The sequence below is a fragment of the Lycorma delicatula genome, chromosome 1 (assembly GCF_047948215.1).
Source record: "Lycorma delicatula isolate Av1 chromosome 1, ASM4794821v1, whole genome shotgun sequence".
NCBI classification, from domain to species: domain Eukaryota; kingdom Metazoa; phylum Arthropoda; class Insecta; order Hemiptera; family Fulgoridae; genus Lycorma; species Lycorma delicatula.
This window is the reverse complement of record NC_134455.1, coordinates 316472485-316495518: the sequence shown is the minus strand read 5'-3', so window position 1 is coordinate 316495518 and position 23034 is coordinate 316472485. Positions and strand designations below refer to the sequence as shown.

The window sequence follows — 23034 nt, the reverse complement described above, 5'->3', positions numbered from 1 at the left end:
TGAACACCTGAATTATTTATATACTGACTTGGATTTATTATAAACTACATGAATTGAATATAAACTATTACTTAATGCACTAAAAATGACTATGTTCATAGAAAAAGTATACTGAATGAATAGCGGACTGTAATACTGAATGTGCAGCCGTCGGCAACCGGAGCACAACTCGACTGATTAGTATGCCTTGCTCCCAACAGAGCACGGCAAACACATGTATAGTATATGAGCAGAAATACAAAACGCGTAGAAAACGCAACATACCGCCCACCTTGAAAACATCAGTTTTCAACATAAACAAAAGTAAGTACAAAAAAATCAAAATACAATGAATAAACCTAAACAATGAAATTAATACATCTTAAACAACTAAGTTAATGAATAGCTCTAAATGGAATGAATACTAAATTTCAAGTCATTTAAGATTTCAATCAATTTTATGATTGTCCCTGTTATTTTCCGTGTCGATTGGCAAAACACACAGTTTTACAACACTTCTTTTCAAAATCTGATTTTCAGTTTTACACAGTAACTACTCGCACTTTCCCGTCCTTCCCAGGAAAAACTTCTATAATACGGCCTAATTTCCAGGCTATTGGAGGAGTATTGTCCTCTTTAATTACCACAAGCATACCTGGTTTTACATTCTGTGAGGTCTTCCTCCACTTTACCCTTGCTTGAAGTTCAGACATGAATTCTTGTTGCCATCTCTGCCAAAAGTGTTGAGTTAATTGGGAGATGCGTTGCCATCTATCAAGTCTGTGGATGCTGAGTTGAGATACATCTTTTTCTGGAACTGCTTGTAGTGGTTCGCCTATTAGAAAATGACCTGGAGTCAAGGGATTAAGATCGGAAGGATCAGAGGATAAAGGAGTCAGCGGTTGGGAATTCAAACAACCTTCTATCTTGCATAAAACTGTACTTAATTCCTCGTTGGTTAAGTTTGTCTTACCTACGATCCTAACCAGATGATGTTTGACGGATTTTACACCCGCTTCCCACAATCCGCCAAAGTGAGGTGATCGAGGCGGAATGAAGTTCCACTGAATATTATTTTTGCTGGCGGATTGTGCAACAGTATCTTGATGGTCTTTTAATGAAAGTAAGACATATATGTCTCGTAATTTATTTCTAGCTCCGATGAAGTTCTTTGCATTATCTGAAAAAATCTGAATGCAGTTGCCTCTTCGTGATGTAAATCTTGATAATGCTGCCAGGAATGATTCTCTGTAGTTAGCTCCTGCACCAGCTCCAGGTGAATAGCTCGTGTGCTCATGCAGACAAAAACTGAGATGTAACCTGTACCAGTTTTTGCTCCTCGACGATGACTTTGAAGGATTTCCACAGGTCCACAGTAATCAACGCCAACATGCAGAAACGGTCGAAGCTGTTCAACTCGACTGGTGGGGAGTTGCCCCATAATCTGTTCAGTTGCTCTTGGTTTGTTTCTGAAGCACGTAATGCAATCATGTATTATCTTTCTGGCAAGCCTTCGTCTGTTAAGAGGCCAAAAATTTTGTCGTATTGATGCCAACACAGCTTGAGGTCCGGCATCTAACAATCTTTCCATGTTCTTGTTTCAAGATCAATCTTGTGATAGGATTGTTTGATGGTAGTAACAGAGGATGCTTCTGGTCGTAACAAAGCATCGAATTTTGTAATCTTCCGCCCACCCTGAGAAGTTGATCTTTATCTAAAAAAGGACTAAGTTGTATTAACTTACTATTTGAGTTAAGTTTCTTTGTTTTCTGAAGACAATCAATTTCGTCACCAAAATTTTTAGTCTGAATTATGTGCACAATTTTGTATAATGAATTATGCAATTCCTTAACTGTTAAACATCCAGAAAGACGATATTGATGGTCCTTTAGTCTACAATTGTTGACAAACCTTAGCATGCAAGCAACGACACGTTGTAATTTATGAAATGATGAATACTTATAAATAAAATTGTTATTATCAATTGAAACAAAGACACGTAGTTGTGATTTATATTCTGGAAGCTCCTCTTCCGGAAGTAACTGAAGATCCTGTAGGCTATTCCAAGTGCACTCTTTTGATAGCCAATGCGGTCCCTTCCACCACAACGATGAATTCATCAGTTGGTCAGCGTTAATACCTCTTGAAGCGAGATCAGCTGGGTTTTCACTTCTTGAAACATGTCTCCAGTCCCTGATGTCTGTTAAGTTTTGAATTCTCGAAATTCTATTGGCAATGAAAAAATTCCAATTTGTGGAGATAGATGATATCCATAACAGAACTATCGTTGAATCGGTCCAGAAATACTTTTTGGTCACATTAATCTTCAAAGATGATAATGTTTTTTGAGCGAATTCTGATGCTAACGTAGCGCCGCATAACTCTAATCTTGGCAGCGTTATCGCCTTGATTGGAGCGACTCTTGTTTTGAACAGATCAACCGGCTTTCAATGTGACCGTTTGCATATTCACTTCTTATATACACACAGGCTCCATAACCTGCTTGAGATGCGTCAGAAAATGTATGTAGTTGCAGTGAAATGATTTGGGAGTCCGAGATGATACATCTAGGAATTTGTAGTTGATTAAGGTCTGCTAATGAATGTTTGAATTGTATCCACTTGGTGTGAATATGGATAGGTACGCTGTCATCCCAGGATAACTTTAATTTCCATAAATCTTGTATAATTACCTTTGCCCTTAAAATAATAGGACTGACTAAGCCTAGAGGATCAAAATGTTTGGAAACCTCTGAGAGAATAGTTCTTTTTGTGACGCGATTCTTATCCTTAATATCTGTATTTATTGTAAACTGAAATGTATCATTTTGCGAGTTCCAGTGAATTCCAAGTGTTTTGACTGTATGGTCGTTTGTTATGTTGTAGTTGTGCCCTGAATCGCAATTTTCTGGTTGCAGGTTTTCAATCAATTTATGGTTGTTTGCGTGCCATTTTCTTAAATTAAATCCCCCTAGTTTACAACACTTTATTAATTGTGTCTGCAGTTGTAAAGCTTCTGATATAGAATTTGTCCCAGTTAGCAAATCATCCACATAAAAATCTGTGAGAATAACTTCTGCTGCTTTAGGAAATGTATTAACACCGTGAAGTGCTAGTTGCTATAAGGTTCTGGTGGCTAAAAATGGTGCTGAAGCTGTCCCATATGTAACAGTCAATAATCTGTATGTTTTGATCGGTTGAGATGAATCTTCTCGCCAGAAAATTAGCTGATATTGTGTCTGTTGTGGTTCTACTAGAATTTGTCGATACATCTTCTCTATATCGGCGATCATTACATAGATGTGGGAGCGAAATCGTGGTACAATGGAGAATAATTCCTCCTGAACCACAGGTCCAACCATTAGACACTCATTCAATGAACAATTAGCATCCGACTTACAAGACGCGTCGAACACAACTCGAAGCTTGGTAGTAGTACTATTCTCCCTGACGACAGCGTGATGAGGAATGTGGTACCCTGATTTATGTAGCTCATCGTCATTGACCAACTCCATGTGATTGAGGTCTTCGTATTCTTTCATGAATTTGGTGTATTGTTGCTTTAATTCTGGGTTTCGGTTTAAACGTTTTTCCAATAAAAGAAACCGTCTTAATGCAATCTCTCGAGTTGAACCCAAATTGATGATGTTTGATTTAATTGGTAATTGAACGATAAACCTTTCTTCTTCATTTGTCTTTACTGTACGACAATAGATTTTCTCGCAAACTGCGTCTTCTCCTGTCAATAAGGTATCGGACAAGTTGAAATGCAATTCTTCAACAGACCAAAATTTTGGTGAAAATTACTAAGAATAAAGTAATGAATAATTAGGAATAATTGGAAATGACGATAAGAAATTGTTATGACTAAGGAATGTATTGGGTTTCTGAAAAGTAATTAAAGATAAGGCGAACCACTCACATGAATAATCCCACGCATTCACGCAGCATTGCGCGCTCACAGTGCCAGGGTGTCTGTCTCCTAGATCCGTCTGAATAAGTATCATTCACTGTTACACTTACAATGGTTCTATCTTTTTATGTTGTCATGTTTTACAGTTAATTATCATGTGCACAAATAATGTTATAAGCGATATGCAAAATAATCATTCGCACCAACTAATGCATTAATTTAACACCATTAAGACAGTATTTTGATTGTAACAAAATGTTTTTTTGTTTTATGAACATAATTTGACTGCACCAAACACTGAATTAAAACGAAAATGTCTTTTAAAATCCGGCAATGGTGGACCAACATGTAGGGGTAGGTCCCAAATATTAAATTGAATTAACACAACGAACTGTATATATAAACTCATTTATTACAAAAAAACACTGAACACCTGAATTATTTATATACTGACTTGGATTGATTATAAACTACATGAATTGAATATAAACTGTTACTTAATGCACTAAAAATGAAATGTTCATAGAAAAAGTATACTGAATGAATAGCGGACTGTAATACTGAATGCGCAGCCGTCGGCAACCGGAGCACGACTCGACTGATTTAGTATGCCTTGCTCCCAACAGAGCACGGCAAACACATGTATCGTATATGAGCAGGAATACAAAACGCGTTGAAAACGCAACAGTTGGATACTTGGCGAGTCAACAACTGAATTAATATGTAATGTTCCTGTCATTTCTCAGAAGTTCTTGTACATTGTTAAAATATTGGGATATTTCTTTATGAAACAGTGTTTTTATAACTGTGATAATTCTCATTACTCAATGTATGTAGAATTCTGAATTTCTTAAAATGCTGGTACTTGTTTATGACTGTATATTTGACGACTTCAACTGATCAGGCCACTTTTATAGATGTTAAAAAAATATTAAGAACTGTACATAAAGTCCATGTCAACATTAACATGTCCATGTCCATGTCCATGTCCATGTAACATTATTTTTAAGAACGTTTATGACTTTATTTATTGTTGAAAATAAATAAGTGAACCTTTTCCAGGCTGCTATCTTCTTCAATATCATAAAACTTTACTAATAACAATAATAATATCTACATATCATCTAATATAAGGTAATATAAAGGCTCGTTTAGCTTGTGCTATTTGGCATTTTATATCGCTCCTGTTTCGTCCATCTTTAGTAATTCTACTTCCCAAATAACAAAATTCTTCTACCTCCATAATCTTTTCTCCTCCTATTTTCACATTCAGTGGTCCATCTTTGTTATTTCTACTACATTTCATTATTTTTGTTTTTTTCTTGTTTATTTTCATGCGATAGTTCTTGCGTAGGACATCATCTATGCTGCTCATTGTTTCTTCTAAATCCTTTTTACTCTCGGCTAGAATTACTATATCATCAGCAAATCATAGCATCTTTATCTTTTCACCTTGTACTGTTACTCCGAATCTAAATTGTTCTTTAACATCATTAACTGCTAGTTCCATGTAAAGATTAAAAAATAACGGAGATAGGGAACATCCTTGTCGGACTCCCTTTCTTATTACGGCTTCTTTCTTATGTTCTTCAATTTTTACTGTTGCTGTTTGGTTCCTGTACATGTTAGCAATTGTTCTTCTATCTCTGTATTTAACCCAAATTTTTTTAAAATGCTGAACATTTTATTCCAGTCTATGTTATCGAATGCCTTTTCTAGGTCTATAAACGCCAAGTATGTTGGATTGTTTTTCTTTAATCTTCCTTCTACTATTAATCTGAGGCCTAAAATTGCTTCCCTTGTCCCTATACTTTTCCTGAAACCAAATTGGTCTTCTCCTAACACTTCTTCCACTCTCCTCTCAATTCTTCTGTATAGAATTCTAGTTAAGATTTTTGATGCATGACTAGTTATACTAATTGTTCTGTATTCTTCACATTTATCTGTCCCTGCTTTCTTTGGTATCATGACTAACACTTTTTTTGAAGTCTGATGGAAATTCCCCTTTTTCATAAATATACCACACCAGTTTGTATAATCTATCAATCGCTTCCTCACCTGCACTGCGCAGTAATTCTACAGGTATTCAGTCTATTCCAGCAGCCTTTCTGCCATTTAAATCTTATAATGCTCTCTTAAATTCAGATCTCAGTATTGCTTCTCCCATTTCATCCTCCTCTATAACACCATTTTCTAATTCATTTCCTCCGTATAACTCTTCAATATATTCCACCCATATCGACTTTACCTTTCATATTATATATTGGTGTACCATCTTTGTTTAACACATTATTAGATTTTAATTTATGTACCCCAAAATTTTCCTTAACTTTCCTGTATGCTCCGTCTATTTTACCAATGTTCTCTTTCCACTTCTGAACACTTTTCTTTAATCCACTCTTCTTTCGCCCGTTTGCACTTCCTGTTTATAGCATTTCTTAATTGCCGATAGTTCCTTTTACTTTCTTCATCTCTAGCATTCTTATATTTTATACGTTCATCCATCAGCTGCAATACATCGTCTGAAACCCAAGGTTTTGTACCAGTTCTCTTTATTCCGCCTAAGTTTGCTTCTGCTGATTTAAGAATTTCCTTTTTAACATTCTCCCATTCTTCTTCCTTTTCTTTTTTACATTTTCTACCTTATCTTTTTTACTCAGACCTCTTGCGATGTTCTCCTCAAAAATCTTCTTTACCTCCTTTTCCTCAAGCTTCTCTAAATTCCACCGATTCATCTGACACCTTTTCTTCAGGTTTTTAAACCCTAATCTACATTTCATTATCACCAAATTATGGTCGCTATCAATGTCTGCTCCAGGGTAAGTTTTGCAGTCAACGAGTTGATTTCTAAATCTTTGCTTAACCATGATATAATCTATCTGATACCTTGCAGTATCGTTTGGCTTTTTCGAAGTGTATATTCTTCTATTATGATTTTTAAATTGGGTGTTGGCAATTACTAAATTATACTTCGTGCAAAACTCTATAAGTCGGTCCCCTCTTTCATTCCTTTTGCCCAGCCCGTATTCCCCCACTATATTTCCTTCCTTGCCTTTTCCAATGCTTGCATTCCAATCTCCAACTATTATTAAATTTTCATCTCCTTTTATGTGTTTAATTGCTTCATCAATCTCTTTGTATACACCGCCTACCTCATCATCATCATGGGCGCTTGTAGGCATATAGACATTAACAATCGTTGTTGGTTTAGGTTTTGATTTTATCCTTATTACAATGATTCTATCGCTATGCGTTTTGAAATACTCTACTTTCTTCCCTATCTTCTTGTTCATTATGACACCTACTCCTGCCTGCCCATTATTTGAAGCTGAGTTAATTATTCTAAAATCACCTGACCAAAAGTCGCCTTCCTCTTCCCACCGAACCTCACTAATTCCTACTACATCCACATTTATCCTATCCATTTCCCTTTTTAAATTTTCTAGCCTACCAACCTTTTTTAAACTTCTAACATTCCACGCTCCGACTCGTAGAAGATGATGCATGAGATATGGAATTTTATGTTTATGAAAAACTACTATGGCTGATCAGGATACAAACCTGGGACCTCTGGGTGAAAGGTTGAGACGCTACTACTCCGGCACAATGTCATATCCATGAAATACCCATAATAATATATCTAAACTTTCATACCCAAAAACAATAGACAGGTATTCATATCCCAAAGGGTATTTTTACATGCAGGGCAATTTTACACGCACTGTTCATCATAACAAAATAGTTAATAGGATTCTATCAGCCATCCAGGAAAATGTTGGATAACAACATTAATAGAAAACCTTATGATTTTGCTGTGATGGAATGCCACTTTTCCATACTCTACAAGCACAAAACATCTTCAATGATACATGTCCAGTCACTGGATAAGTCAAAGAAGTGTAACAGGTTTTCCTAGAAAGTCTTTAGATCTATGTCTACTGAATTACAAAAAACTTATTAAAATATGGTAATTTTAATACCATATAGTTTTATGTAAAAGAAAGGTATAATAACAAACGTGTGTCAGGTGTGAAATCCGAGTAAAGTAACATGCCAAGTTCTACCGATGGCAGTGGTCTTTTATACTTGTCTAATAAGCTGAGTTATGGAAATTTTGGAGAAGAGGAAAGATTCCATACATAGAGGTCCTTTTTGGATCCAAGAGAGCTTACATTCTAACAAATCTAGTATCTTGTAGAAAATTGTACCTACTGTGAATTGCTATAAAAGAATAATTTTATACTTATAACAGCTATCTGGGATTAACTGTGTTTGTTATAGTTAGTCTCAGATTCTTAGGAGTATTAATGAAAATATTAGGATATTACATTACTAGGAATATTAACGTAAAGTGTTTAAAGTGTTTGTGCAGGTAGGTTTAAGTCTTATTAAGGTACCACAAATATTGCAGTGCTCAACAATGCACTACAATTCTTTTTAATAGGATTCAAGATTGTATTACAATATCTATGGATTTATTAAGATTAATGGTGTGTATATATAATGAGGTGAAGTGCAATATATAACACTGTATATAAATTATATACATACATATATAATGCACTAACAAACTAAACATAAAAATGTCTTTTTCTTGTATGTTATAAAGGAAATACATGATCCAAAGAATGATTATTATTTTTTATCTAAGAAATTGTTCATGAAAATTAAAATCTAACCTTTAATCTCTTTCAAGAACAATGCTTTTTGTACAGATTTCTGAATTTAGAATAATTTATATTAAAGAAAAACCTTATACAAAACTAAAATATAATTGCAACAAGTATTAATTTTTAAATTAGAATTAATTAACTGATGTTGAAATTAGTAATTAAAAAAACACATTGTTCTCAATCAACAATGAACCTAAAAAACTGCTTGGTTATGGTGTCAGGGATAAGTCTGCTTCTGGGTGAAGCGGTAAAATATCCTTATCTACTCTGATTAAAGGTAGTCCTCCCTCTATGGATTGATAATTTCTTCTCTCTTAATTACATTTCGTTAACCTTTATTCTTTCAAATTTAGATCAATACTATGAAAACTGGATTACCCATTGCCCTGGTCACTTTAGAGCAATCATTGTTAGCTTGGATTTTTGTAACTAAGAAAATGTCCAAGAACTCTGTTTCATAACTGTAACAAAAAGCTATGATGCCTATGGATAATGACAGACCTTTTATTCTTCATAAGAGCTTAGTTAAACTGAGGGTTAGTCTTGCACTCAACAAAATGATAAAACCCATTTTACAAATTAATAATGTTCACTGATATTTGTTATTCATTAATAGAAATTCTTCAATCATAAAAAAGTAAAAAATAATAAAAAGTAATAATAAAAAAGTAAAAAAAAAAAAAAAAAATAGCTGAAACTTTATGCAAGTTTAATCAGCTCTTCAAAACTGTACTTTGGCATAGTTACCAATTTAAAATGTTTTTCTAGCTAAAAGTAATAGTATTAAAAATCTTAGGTATTTTTACCTAAACATGTGTAATAATCACCATAGAAAGTTAATGATGTTACCTTTTAAACCTAGAATTATAAACATGCAAATAAAAATCATCATACTCTCATACTATAGTTTTTCCAATTTTCCTATTCTTTGTTATGGCACTAAAAAAAAGTCAACAATTTTCAGTGAAACAGGCCTCAACATTTTTTAATTTCAGTGATTTAGAGGAACTGGTCAATAAAATATAACTTCAGCTACAGGTACCTTATTATTACTTCTTATCCTTCAATTTTTATGATGCTATTTATGAACAAGTTATTCCTCCTGTTCTTGCAATGACATACTATAAGGCATCTAAGTACAGTATAGCATCTTAAGGAAGACAAAAAAAGACTATTAGTTGACTGGTGCTTTTATAGTATTATTTAAGGTCTTTAAAGGATATTATTATGGTCCAAAGGTATTTTGTATTTTTCCACCTTACTGAAAAGTTTTTATGGCATTATAGTACACATTATGAAAGCAATATTTTTAAGTTTTATACATACCGCTTTCTGAAAAAAATAATTTTTATATCAAGCTAAAACTAGTTCATTTTGTGAGTTTTCCAATTTATTAAAAAAAAAAAACTTGTAGATATTACAGAAAATCTTTCATAATATTACTATGTTTTGTGAGTAATACAATTTTGATGTTCCATAACAGATTATAAAAAAAGAATTAATGTTCATAAAAAGGTTAAGTATATTTAAGAACAGGGTTCTATCTGCAGTTATATTTTTCTGCTCATGAAATCAAGATTTTATTGAAATGAACAATGTACAGTAGCTGCCACTTAATGGCAAGCTTGGATGATCAGCCTACACATCACTGTTAGACTAATGTTCTCTGAAAAATTGGCATGCCATGATTTTTCATCTCTTAGTAGCATAACATGATGCATTATATGTTAATTAGTAATTGTCACCACTCTAATCTTGCCATTACTTGGCGGTGACTGTATATGCTGCAATAATGCAATTAAAACACATGGTTAGTGTAAAATAAATTTTTTATCTTTTACTAGGAGCTGAAAACAGGAATTATTTTATTAACAGATGGAATATTAAAACAAATATTTATAAAATGTTTTATTTAATTTTTTTTATTATTAATCCCTTGTATAGAATACGAGATGGCAGGGTTATTAAGGTGGCATGGATAAGTTATTTAGTAATGAAAATACAAAAAGGTAAAAACTATGGGGATGTTAAAGAGCAAAAAATTCAAGATGTAGGCTGTAACAAGTCTGTTGAAGTTAATGAGCCCAGAATTGAAAGGATTAATGGAGTGATCCAAACCATTAAAGTGACTGAAAACAGAAAAAAACTGTGTGTAGGTGTCTGTTTTTACTACTTCAGTCAGCATGTTTAGAAACCCAATTTTTATTTTAAAAACCCAATAAATCAATTAGCCAAGCTAATTATGCGATTTCATCAGGTAATTTACAACTAATTGTTTTTATTTGAGCGTTTTAAAATGTAAACAAGGGATTATTTTATAACACATTAAATGTAACTTCTATAAAATTTAAAAATATAAGGCTCATAACTTCATTATATAAAATGATTTTGATAATTTTTTTAACAACAAAAGCAAGACTTCATCAATTGTCAATTAAACTATAAAACAGATATACCTCTAAGCAATAAAATTATTTACTAACAAAAAGAAAAAGCGGCTCACATATATCAATAATGCAATTTATTAATGAAAAGGTTTTGGAAGAATAACATTAAGGGCAAAAGGTAAACAATTTAATTTGAAAATTTTATCTAACCAAATACTGAAAAATTAAGAGGTAGATTAGAAAACAAATTACCCTTTGAATTCCAGGAGTTGAAGAAGCACTATCCAGTTCGACAGCTGTAAGATCAGTGACACTTCCTTTTAATGTGACTCCAGCAGACTCAACCCAACTGTGCCTGTAAGTAGATAAAAATTTCAGTACCAAATAAATGGAAAATTATACTCTAAATAATTATGCATAATGCTTATCTGTACATGTTTATTTACTTCAGATATTTCACAGTTCTAGATAAACCTTAATTTCTTCCCCATATTGCCTCCATTTATACCACGTATAATTACAAATTATCAAACGATCACAAAAGCTCTTTTTTAGGGTGGAATCTTTTTAAAATGTTTTCTTAATATTTCTTGGCATAAAACCTATTTCAAAATTTCAAAACCTAAAAAATTGTTGATTTTTTAAGGAGTACTAAAGTAATTAAGTGGGCGAGTGATATTTTACGTTTTATACACATGATCCAATGAAAAGGTACAGAGACTGATTAAAAGAAGGAGAAGTATACTACCTATTATACGTGTAACACATTAATCTCTTTTTAGCTATATTTCTAAATCCATGTCTCCAGCAACCTTGGCATTTCTGAAAAACTTCAGTAAGTTTGCTTTAAAAATCATCTGAAGCTACTCCATCACATTTTTTTCATCTCTGGCTCAATATTTTATCTTGAAAACATTGAGTTGTATTACTGGGATACAATATTTAGCCAAAAACTTCTACACACCACGGACTGGGTAAACTGGAGAATTGTAATGATATAGTTTACAATTACCAGTCTTTTTTGCAAACAGCAAAAAAAATTCAGGGACTCCTTCAACACAGTTTCTTTGTCCTTGTAACTGAAAACCACAGTAGCATAATTTTCACCGAATTGAGAACTTGAATAATATTTTAAAAAAGTCAGCTGTCTTTCAGTGCAAGAATGCCTCTCTATCATAATCAGTAATTAAAAGAGAAATTAATTTTGAAATTTAATTAGATTCAGTTCATTCTAGGAAATGAGAATTAATAAGTTTAACATTTTTCTTTGGTTCATCATTCAGCAGATGAGCGTAAATTTTTAAATACATGTACCACACTATACAAAACTCTCCCTATGACTAAACTTTCACCTTAAGTATGGTAATGCTAACAACATTTTAATCTAATTTTCAATGAATCCTAGCAAATAGTTTGTCATCAATGAAAAAAAAAACTAACAGTAACTTTCAACTACAACAGGCCTAAGTAGTCTAAAAAAAACCTGAATTTTGATCAAATTTAGGATTTTCATAAACTTAAATCATCTTAACTCTTTGAGGATTACTTGCAGATGTAGTGTAATTGAAAATAGTTTGCTTGAAAATAATAATGAGGAAGATTGATGTATTGAATAAATATTAAACTTAAATTGAGAAATAAAAATAAGCAGCACATTGTAACAATATTTAAGCATTTAATAATACTGTTGTTTGACTGACAATGTAGTTCATGACTTTGAAAGCACTTTCACAAGGTAATCATTTTAACACAATCCTGACTACTTGCAGTTTCCATAAAATATTTTAATTTATGTCTAAAAAATAAAATGCTTATCTAGAAGTGAAAAAACAAATAAACATAGTTATTCCTGTCATTTTTTTTTTAAGTCTAAAAACTAAACTAAAATAATATAAAATTGGGTGTATATTTTATTATTTTCCAAAAAAATTGTTTGTCTTCAAAATCTAAACTGTTTTATATTATTAAACTAAATATAACGAGCTTAATAAAACAGCATACTTAAAAAGTTAATTAACTGCCATTTAACACCAACATAAACATTGATAAGTTAATTAACATTAACAAATTAAAGGTGATAAAAATTTAAATCATGCAATTGACAATATTTTTGTCATTTACAGTCATACTCATCAAATCATTATGTTATTAACTTTTTGGGAGCAAGTTCAAACAACCTGTTGTCATAAGTACAGTTCCGACATACACAGTTGACTACACATAGTTCCCGGTAGACTTGTATCTGTTTATTCTTCATATCTCCTTTATTTTCTGTCCTAAAATTATGAATAAAACACGTTTTAACAACTACATAGAATGAATTTCCAAATATATAAACTGAAAAAAAAAAAAAAAAAAATTTAACCAGTTTTACTTTTATAAAAAGAATTATTTATCAAAATCTAATCTGTTCCGACCATTTGCCCCAGATGTCAAGAAATTTCCCTCTTTTCAACTTTTTATACTGCCTGTACATGTCCTCTAAAGTTTAAAAATAGTAAACTGACATTTTACAATTTAAATGCTACCTTCTTTTTCAAATATGTTTGAGTCAAAGAAAGAAAAAAATATATATACAGTGTATGAAGTTCTCCTGGGACTTTTGTAACTTATTCTATTCATGAAAATAATGGAAAAAGTTCATAAAAAATCATATGTCCTAAAATACTTTGTTTGTGAGTTACGGCTAGTAAAACATTTCGCTTGGATTTCAGCTCCCTGGTGAAGTGAGGTCATACTGAAGTTTTTAGGACATTGATTAAGGGACAGAATTTATAATTTCTTATGGTTTTTGACCTGAAAATTGAATAAAATAGGTCCCACAACCAAATCTGCGATAGCTTTTGTAAAAAAACCCCGCTTTTTATGTCTGACATATAATAACTTTGTTAAATGGATAATAAACACATTTAAACTTTTAAAAAAACTTGTAGAGAATTTAATTCTGAACAAAATAGTGTTAAGATATGTTGAATAAAACAATGAAAAATTAGAAAAATTCAAATTTTATTTAGAAACAGTACAGTACTATATTTGTCAGAGAAGTACATATTTAATGTAAACAAAAATCAAATTTTTTTGTGGTGAAAAATTTGTGAAAACAAAACTTACTGTTAAAAATAACAAAAGAAATTACAAAACTGGAAATTACACAATTGTAAAATAAAAATTACCTAGATAATTTTTTTATTAATGACAGAAATATAATAAATTATTTGAAAAATTACTATTTCAAAGTTAAGTAATAACATAACAAAAGTTGATCAGCAATGCACAATAATGAGTTAGTGTTTAAATCATTCTGTAAGGAAAAATAAGTATATCGGGTACTGTGAACTGTGCTGCCATTAGCGAAGGTTTTCTGTGAATTTTAGTTTGAATGTGATCGGTCTGCCACTCAAGTAATGACATACTTGTTTACAACAGAAGAATATGCTGATATGGTATTTATTCTGGTTGTGTGTAATGGTAATGCTACAGCTGCTGCAATAGATTATGAAATATATTTTCTGAATCGCAGGATTCTAGATCCCAAAACAATTACTGCAATTTTTTGCAATCTTCAGGAAATAGGTTCACTGTCTACTATTTGTACCAGCTACAAACAATCACATACAATCACAAACAATGTACATAAACAAAACAATTCACAAAATAAAAAAACAAATTAATATACAATCACAAAGCCCCTTTGTTTATTGATAATATTATTACTATTATATAAATACATGCCAACAAAACTACTTTAAATTTGCTGACACGTATTATACTCAAGAAAATACCTTATCGATGGGTTTTCCTTTGTCAGCCATCATGTCGAAAATTTATTTACAGACAGGATTTTGAAAATAAAATTATTTATATGGCATTATTCATACTCATTACATCCTATTATGGACACTGTGTCGATGATATTTTTGTTGTTTATTATCTCATTATATACAATGAACATCTAATAATTTTAAATAAATTCAATTCATATTATAATGGTTTGAAATTTACATTTGAAATTGGTATAAATAGAACAATAAATTAGTTAAATGTTAGTATCGAAATTAATAAAAATAAGCAATTTATATCGTCAGTATATACGAAACCCACAACCAATAAAACTGCAACACATTGATATTCAAATCATCCTTGGTCACAGAAAATTAATACATATACAAACATGATTAATAAAGCGATTAATTACACACAATATAATAAAAATAAAAGTAAATTAAACAAAAAAAAAAAATAGATATTAATGAAACAAATTGCTATACATAATGGTTATAGTGACTCTTTTAATTGATAATATATACAAAAAACGAATTTCAAAAATTAACAGTACTACATCTCTAATACCAGTAAATGATACACAGAAAATTTACGTCTATTTAAAATATTTATATGCTAATAATATGGTTGAAAATATAACTAAGGTTTATGATAAAAGTAAATTTAAACCTGCATACAAAACAAATAACCATATAATAAAACATTTAGAAAACAGTAATCATACTGACTCATACAATTTGTATGGAATTTATAAAATAAAATATAATGACTGACCATATTTATAAAGGTAAAACTAGTAGATCTTTTAAAACCAGATTTCTTGAACATATTAGACACTATAAAAATGGAAAACTGGGTTTATCAAATGTTCCTGATGACCTCATTAACAATAAAAATTCTATTTCTGATATTCAAACCAATTTGGAATTATTGGAACTTAAGAAATATAATATAAATAATAATAATAAAAGTTTAGACATTCTGGAGAAATATATTTAAATATAAGAGGAAATTCAACTTGATCAACTTGCAAATAGAATATGAAGATGACAAACTTATAAGGGCTGCAGTAGATTGTAACACTTATTCAGATAAAAATAATGATAATGCAACTGAAGATGTGGGTTGCCATGAAAGCGCTATTGTAAAGGTAATGAAAAAATAAGGTGTCATCTTATTTACTTTTTAATTTCTGTATTTAGGTGGACCAAATTGGATTTTATATATATATATATACTTCAGTAAGAAACTAATGGTAAAAATAATAAAGATTATTGCCTTAGAAAAGATTTAATTCAATACTTAATACTAAGTACCCAACACATTAAACCAACAGAATTTATTAAAAATATTTTTTTTGTAATACTTATCTTCACATTTAATTCTTTAAATATGTCATTTATCTGTTACAGTGGATAATATAATAAACCCCAATAAATTACGTAAGTTTTCACGAATATTTCTAAAATCATAGTAATTATTTAATAAATTCAAGAAGTTCATGTTTTTAGTGATTACAAACAGCATTAAATTAAGTTACATGAAATTAAAAACATAAATCTGTCTTCAATATGTGTTGAGAATGCTATGTTGTTTCTAGAATGTTCGATTACCTACTTGATATCATTTCTGTTTTTGTTTGGGATATTTTCTTGATCTATGTAGTGATTTTTATAACATTCTCATTAAACACAACTAAAAGATTAATAAAGAAAAAAACATTAAATGAAACTGGATTATTCAAAAACTTAATCTACAATATAAATATAAAAATGAATCAACTAATCAAAAAAATATAGAAAAAATTGCCCTTGTGTTTAAATCAGTATATAAAAAATACTAAAAAACAGAATAGCACATAACATACTATTAAACATAACAATACTAAAAAACAGAATAAAGTAAGTTATGTGATTTCTATCGATTTTTCAAAAAAATTTGCTTGAATAATACTGTACTTGAATAATCCGCTATTTTTACATTGGTATATCTATCACAATGGTATATATCGAGTGTCATTCAGAGGATTGAGTCAGTTCATATTTTATAAATGAATTATGGGAGAAACCATTGAAGGAGTACAACATAAAAATACGTATGTATATTTTAATATACAAGAACAAGAAAGTGAAACAAATTAACTCTTTTTTATAAGGATAAAATAGAATGTCATTAAAAAAGTAAAAGATAAATAAGAGGATAAATTTATTAACCTGTGAGTTATCTGAGTAGAGCCAGTCACATGACCAGAATCTAATCCAGCAGCTTTAAGGCAATCAGCTAATGCTTGCTGATCAATTAACAATACAGATGGAACACTTCCTGTTGGTGATTTCACATCATAATGTACTAATAATTCGGGTAGTAAATGGCTTGCATCTTGCTCTTTTCTGGCCTGTGCTACCTAAAAGACACCAGAAATATAAGTCCATTATTTAAAATATTTTATAATTATTTGTTTAGAATTTAAACTTTACCACTTTATTATCAAGATAACATTATTTTACTAGTAAAAATTAAATAAAAATTTCAAAGCTATTGATACACAAGGTAGCGACTCAGCAATAAACACAACTGAATAATTTATGACTATAATTACTCCCATTAATAAAGAGAAGGTATCCATTATAACTTTTTTTTGAGTGGGGAGTTGTTATTCATTAAGTTATATAAAACTGATCTGATCCAGATTTAAACCAGCAACATCTAAATTAGAAAACTGGTAGTCTACGACTGAGCTATTCCACTTCCTAAGTAAAAATATCAGAACTGGGTAACCACAAATTAATTTATTAATTTGAAGGCATCCATATAATCTGAGAATTTTAATTTGTTTTCAAAATTTCACATTATCACTACATGTAAAAAATCTGTTATTATCTCTATCTCTTATAATTAATAATCTGTTATTATTATCTCTTCTGGAATGAAATTTAACAAAATAATTTTTCTATGGATGTAGATATTATCTTAAATAGTGAGCAAGTAGGATAATATTTCAGCAGTATATAGTTCATAGATCTGTTGTTGGATATTAACAATAAATTGGGACAAATGCTAAAAAGAAAGTAACTCTGACAGTAATTGTGGTTAAGTTTAAAACTGTTTTCAAGACTGATAAATGGTTAGCTGAAATTTAGCTTCATTGCAGAATGAATTTTCACAATACATTCTATCATAATTCAGCTCCAGCAATGAGCAACGGTGTGGTGGACTCTTTAATTTAATCTCTAAGCTTTATACTGAAACATTTTTATTGACCTATATTTAAAATTACATTTTATTCTAATGATAAATACTAGAATACAGTTAAATTTCTACATTTCAAAATCACATAAAATTCAGATCTAATAGAAATTGACTAATTGTTTGAGTTTCAGAAGATATAAATTAACAAAAAATTAATCCCCACAAACTGTGTAGTATACATATTTTCCAGTCCCAAATTTTATTATATTTATGCAATTACAAAAAAAATCAAAAAAACTTCAAATTAAAAATTTTAAATAAAATATTCTTATTCAGATAATCTATTTTTAACAGAATTAAATAAGGAGGTTCTCAATGTGTCTTATATGGTTTTATATGTGTTAAAATAAAACCTTTCTCTTCACAAAATGGGGTAATTATAATCATTTATTGTTTAATATTGCATAGATGACATTTCTTTGGAGCTCCATTGTATTTTTTTTAGATAATTTAAGTAGGAGGATTTTTAAACAAAAAATTATGTTGATAAATTTAAGATAATTTAAATATTGTTCTGATAATCATTGCTAACATAATATACTATGATGCTGTTCTTACATTCAAAGTACTTTCATGCAAGTTTCAAGAGAGGTAACGTAATAAAATAACACACATTTCTGCATTCTAGAAATCTTAGCTCACATTTAATAGTAGTCTTCTTATGTTGTTTCTCTGGGTTTATTTTTTATCAACAGACAGGTTCCCTGCTTTTATTTTTCTTTTAAATGGCTTGTTTCCAAAAGGCAGCATTTTTTGTAAGCTTATACAACTTTAAATACAAGTAAAACAAAGAAGAATGAGTTAAAACAACTTAAATAAGTAGAAGTTTTAAAATATGGACAAAAAAAACTTTTTTAAATCTTTAAATTTCAAGTTACTAGAAGTCACCATCAAATTAACAGTTATAAGTTTGAATGGCTATTTTTTATTTGATATCCACATCTAACTGAATTTCACTAATTCAGTTAGAGAAATGAAAATGTGTTGGAAGTATTTTTTAACTTTTAGTATCGGATTTTTCAAACTAAGCTTTTTTTTAAAAAAATAAGCAGTATTTAAGATTAAATAAAAAAATTTAACTCTTCATCCAAAGTTGAAGTAATGCATTTTTTTAAATATGCAGTGATTAGGCCTAAATAAACGTACTTATAAAATTAACTTACAAGATGATATATGTATATTCTATAGAAAAAAAATTAACTTTTTTAAAAACAGAACTTTTTTTACACATTTGTCAAATTCAGATTACAATTATATTTTGTCAAACACTCAATAAAACAAAACACAAAAAATACAAGATGTGTGTGAAAAGCTTCAGCAGCTTTCATAGTTGAAATATTTTCAGAACATTTTGAAAAATAATGATTATAAAAAAAAATATATATAAAAAAATACAACATCTTCTCAGAAAAATGATTAAGAAAGGGATGGGTTGGACCCTTTTCTGGTGATTTGTAAAAAAAATTTATTTTTGGCCAATTTCTAGATCAATTTTAATAGAAAGGTATTGTTTTTTAATGAGGTGTGTGATAAAAATTTTAAAACAAATGTGGAATGATAAAAGAATATATTGGAGACAAGTAGCTTCAAATACATCAGATTTCCTCTAAGTGAATGAATTTATGCTAAATATTAATAATTCTTTTTAATGGTTTTGAAAAAAGTTTGTTTACTTCAATAAAATGAGCTGTAAATGAGAAAATTCTGGTTTATCCAAAGATGAATAAGCTTCAAGTTATAAAATGTCAAAAGAACATGGGAAATAGTTACCATGTTCTTTTGACAGAAATGCAATAGATTAAAGACTAAATTTAATGTTAATTGGTAAATCAAAAATTCTTAAATGCTTTTACATGATAGGATTTTCATGTTATTTAAAGGAACTTTGGATGACTTGTGAAATTTTTCAGGCTGGAATAATAATCACTTAATCTGGAAGTTAATAAACAAAGGATCAGGGCGGAAATGGGAATTGGCTTTGATTATTAGATGATTAATTATTATTCATGCCTCTGGTACTGAATGTGACATTTAAAGTGCCAGTATGTTTATTTATCTGTGATACCAATAATCTAGTGTGTAAAAGTTCGAACAATAATGAAATTGCAAGGACCACACAAGAAGATGATAAAGTTGCTCCAAAGAAGATAACGTAAATCTGGAGCTAAACAATGAAAATTCTACGAATGCTTGTCTATTGCTACGAACTGGGTCAGAGTACAAGAAGAATATGAATCTTCCAGTACATGAGCAAAGATAAACGAAAACGCAACTGCCCACTATAATTTTTATTTAACAAAGAAATAGTATTAACTTTTAAAGAGTTATATTTTGCGTTTCTTTTTAATTTTAAATGACTGTTCTGGAAAATTTGATTTAACATTTTAAAAGAAATTAAAGAATTCGTTTAGTAAAATTTAAAAAAATTTACTGAAACATAACTTCAATCTTTGGGTTTTTTGTATAATATTTCATAATCACATGCTTTCTTTTTTATATTACATTTTTTTAATTTTTCTGAAATATAATTTTTGATTTTTTAATTTTAATACCTACAAAATTAAAAAAATTAAAAATAATACGATATTCAGTATCTAAGTATCTAAATATCCAGATTTCAAAATACTGTTAAACTTCTATCAGTAAAATTATGCAAACTGAAAAAATCTGGATCTGGATAATTATAAAGAAATGATTTTTTTTAATAAACAAAAAATTACAAACAGAAGTAGAAGTTTTAGATGTTTTTTGAACAGTTTCAAGAGAAATCAGATCAGTATATAAAATCTGGGCAAATCAACATTTATAATTTTATATTTTGTTTGGTTATTTATCTTCAATGTTGAACACAACAACTGAAAGGGATTTGTAACTATGTGTTCCTGCATTTAATAGTGGATATTCACAATAAATGTTTAATTTATACAATTTGAATTTTTTCTTTTCTTTTTTTTTTAATAGTTTGAAAACGTCACCTTTCAAGAGACACATTTCTTTATAATTTTTATTTTACTGTAACAGGTAGAGAAGCTTCCAGTAATACAAAGTGTCAGAATAAGAAAGAGAGAGAAAATGAAGAATGGAAATTGACAAACACATTGAAGAATTAAAACAAAGAAGAGTTCTTTATAGAAAGAATTATAAAATAGTGCAGATGGTTTGGACAATAGAAATCATTAAACTTTAACAAACAAAAGAATAGTTCAGCTGCTGTTACAGAGGTCAAACCATAGGCCCAGAGGTATAAAAACTGCTGAAGACCAGTGAACTCAGTACAGTGTGCAATAAATAAGAGGCCAGTGTGCAATAAATGCGAAGATTTGAGGGCATCAAAAGTGAGCATGCAATAACAGTCAAATGTGCGTCACTACATACTCTGTTTTGGGATAGTGTTTTTGTCTGTCGATAAATACAGGAAGCTGTTCAGTGAGTCTGATTTGAACAGGGTACATTATTCATTGATAGTAGTGCAAGCTAGTTTACTTTTTTAAATATTAGACTTAAATAATTCATCTGTGAAGTTAATTATTGATTTTGTGATTTTTATCTTTCTTCTTAATGTAATATAATCATTTTTAATTCTGTATTAATTTCTATTAGCTATTGTAAAGTTTATAATAAAATCAGAATAAAATTCTGCAATTTATTTATTGACTTATTTTAAATATGAGCAATTCTATAATAATAAATTGCTTTTAAAGAATCTTTATGTGTGCTATCTCTCAATATCCTTGTTGAACCATGAGCATGCAACAATATAATTTTACGTTTTTATATTTAACAATAATACAAGGGCTGTTCAAAAAGTAACTTATGTTTTGAAATAAAAAACCAACCAAATAAAAAAAAAAAATTATTATAAACAGTTGAAAGGGACAATCTTGAACTATTTTTCTACATAGTCACCATTTAAGTTGAGGCACTTATCATAACTATGCACAAGCTTTTTAGTTCCTTCTCTGTAGAAATCTGCCGCCTTAGATTTTTGGCACCCATCTTGAACAAAACTTGTGATAACCAAGCTTCTCTGATACAATTTCATGCAGTAAACTTCATGAAATTTTGGGGAAGCAAGAGTTCCGTAATCGTAATGCAGCGATTTTCATTGTCAGTTCATCAATCACAAGGCTAGGCTGACCACTGTGGTCCTCATCATGAATATTGGTGCCGTCATTTTTAAACTGAATGCACCACTGCCTCAATCCACCTTCACTCATTATTCCATCTCCATACACCTCACAAAGTTGCAGATGAATATCAATTCATCTGAGTTTTATTGCCATAAAAACCATCACTGAACATATCTCACAACTCATGGAATTTTCTACTGAAGAGCACATTTCAATAATTCACAATGAAAAAAGTAGAAAAATCACAGTTCACACGCTATGACAGCTTGATGTGTACTGAGTGTAGAAACGTTTTGACACCAAAAAGATGGCTCTATCCCCACCCATCTCCATGCTAGGCATAACCATAAGTTACTTTCTGGACTGCTCTCATATTGATTTATACTATGCCACTAGATAAATGATATTTTAGAAACATTATCTTTTTGATAAATGATATTTGACATTTATTCCATTTTATACTTTATTAAATTACATTAAAATACCGATAAAAGAGAACAGGAAGCAAAAACTAAGTGTAATGCCTATTTACTCAGGTTTTTTTCTGGAAGATAACAAAGAGAATTGCAATGTCCTATGCACTGGAAGCAAAAGAAATCATTTCATACAGTACTATTCAGGTGTGCAGCATTTATTTCCTCTTCCTTCAGTAATGACATGTACTTAATAACTTGTGTTTACAATCTATTAATACTTAAAAAATGTGCCTGTAACAGAGCTACTTGCGAGAAAATTAGATGGCAATGAATAATTTGTTATTCTAACTACAGATGCCTTAACTCTTTGATTTAATTGGATGAGATTTTATGAGGAACAGAGGAGCTAGTTTTAATTAATCAGGAAATCAAACACTGTGTTGGATTTTTGCTTATCCACTTGATAGAAAACAAACTCTTTGAACAGTCGCTGTGGGCTTACTGA

At 30.0% G+C, this 23034-nt stretch overlaps 1 protein-coding gene across 7 annotated transcripts in view; it reads right to left on the bottom strand.

The window, feature by feature from the left end:
- The window catches only part of stmA (Protein EFR3 homolog stmA), a 137375-nt gene that overhangs the window by 27548 nt on the left and 86793 nt on the right, over positions 1 to 23034 (bottom strand). For 6 of the 7 annotated variants that reach the window (XM_075381973.1, XM_075381978.1, XM_075381976.1 and 3 more), the window contains 3 exons: positions 16948 to 17138; positions 13129 to 13227; positions 11204 to 11306 (listed from right to left, as the gene is read on the bottom strand). In XM_075381973.1, coding sequence (XP_075238088.1) covers positions 11204 to 11306; positions 13129 to 13227; positions 16948 to 17138 — 393 coding nt within the window. The remainder of the gene's footprint in view (positions 1 to 11203; positions 11307 to 13128; positions 13228 to 16947; positions 17139 to 23034) is intronic. The other variant, XM_075381977.1, reaches the window with a different exon arrangement.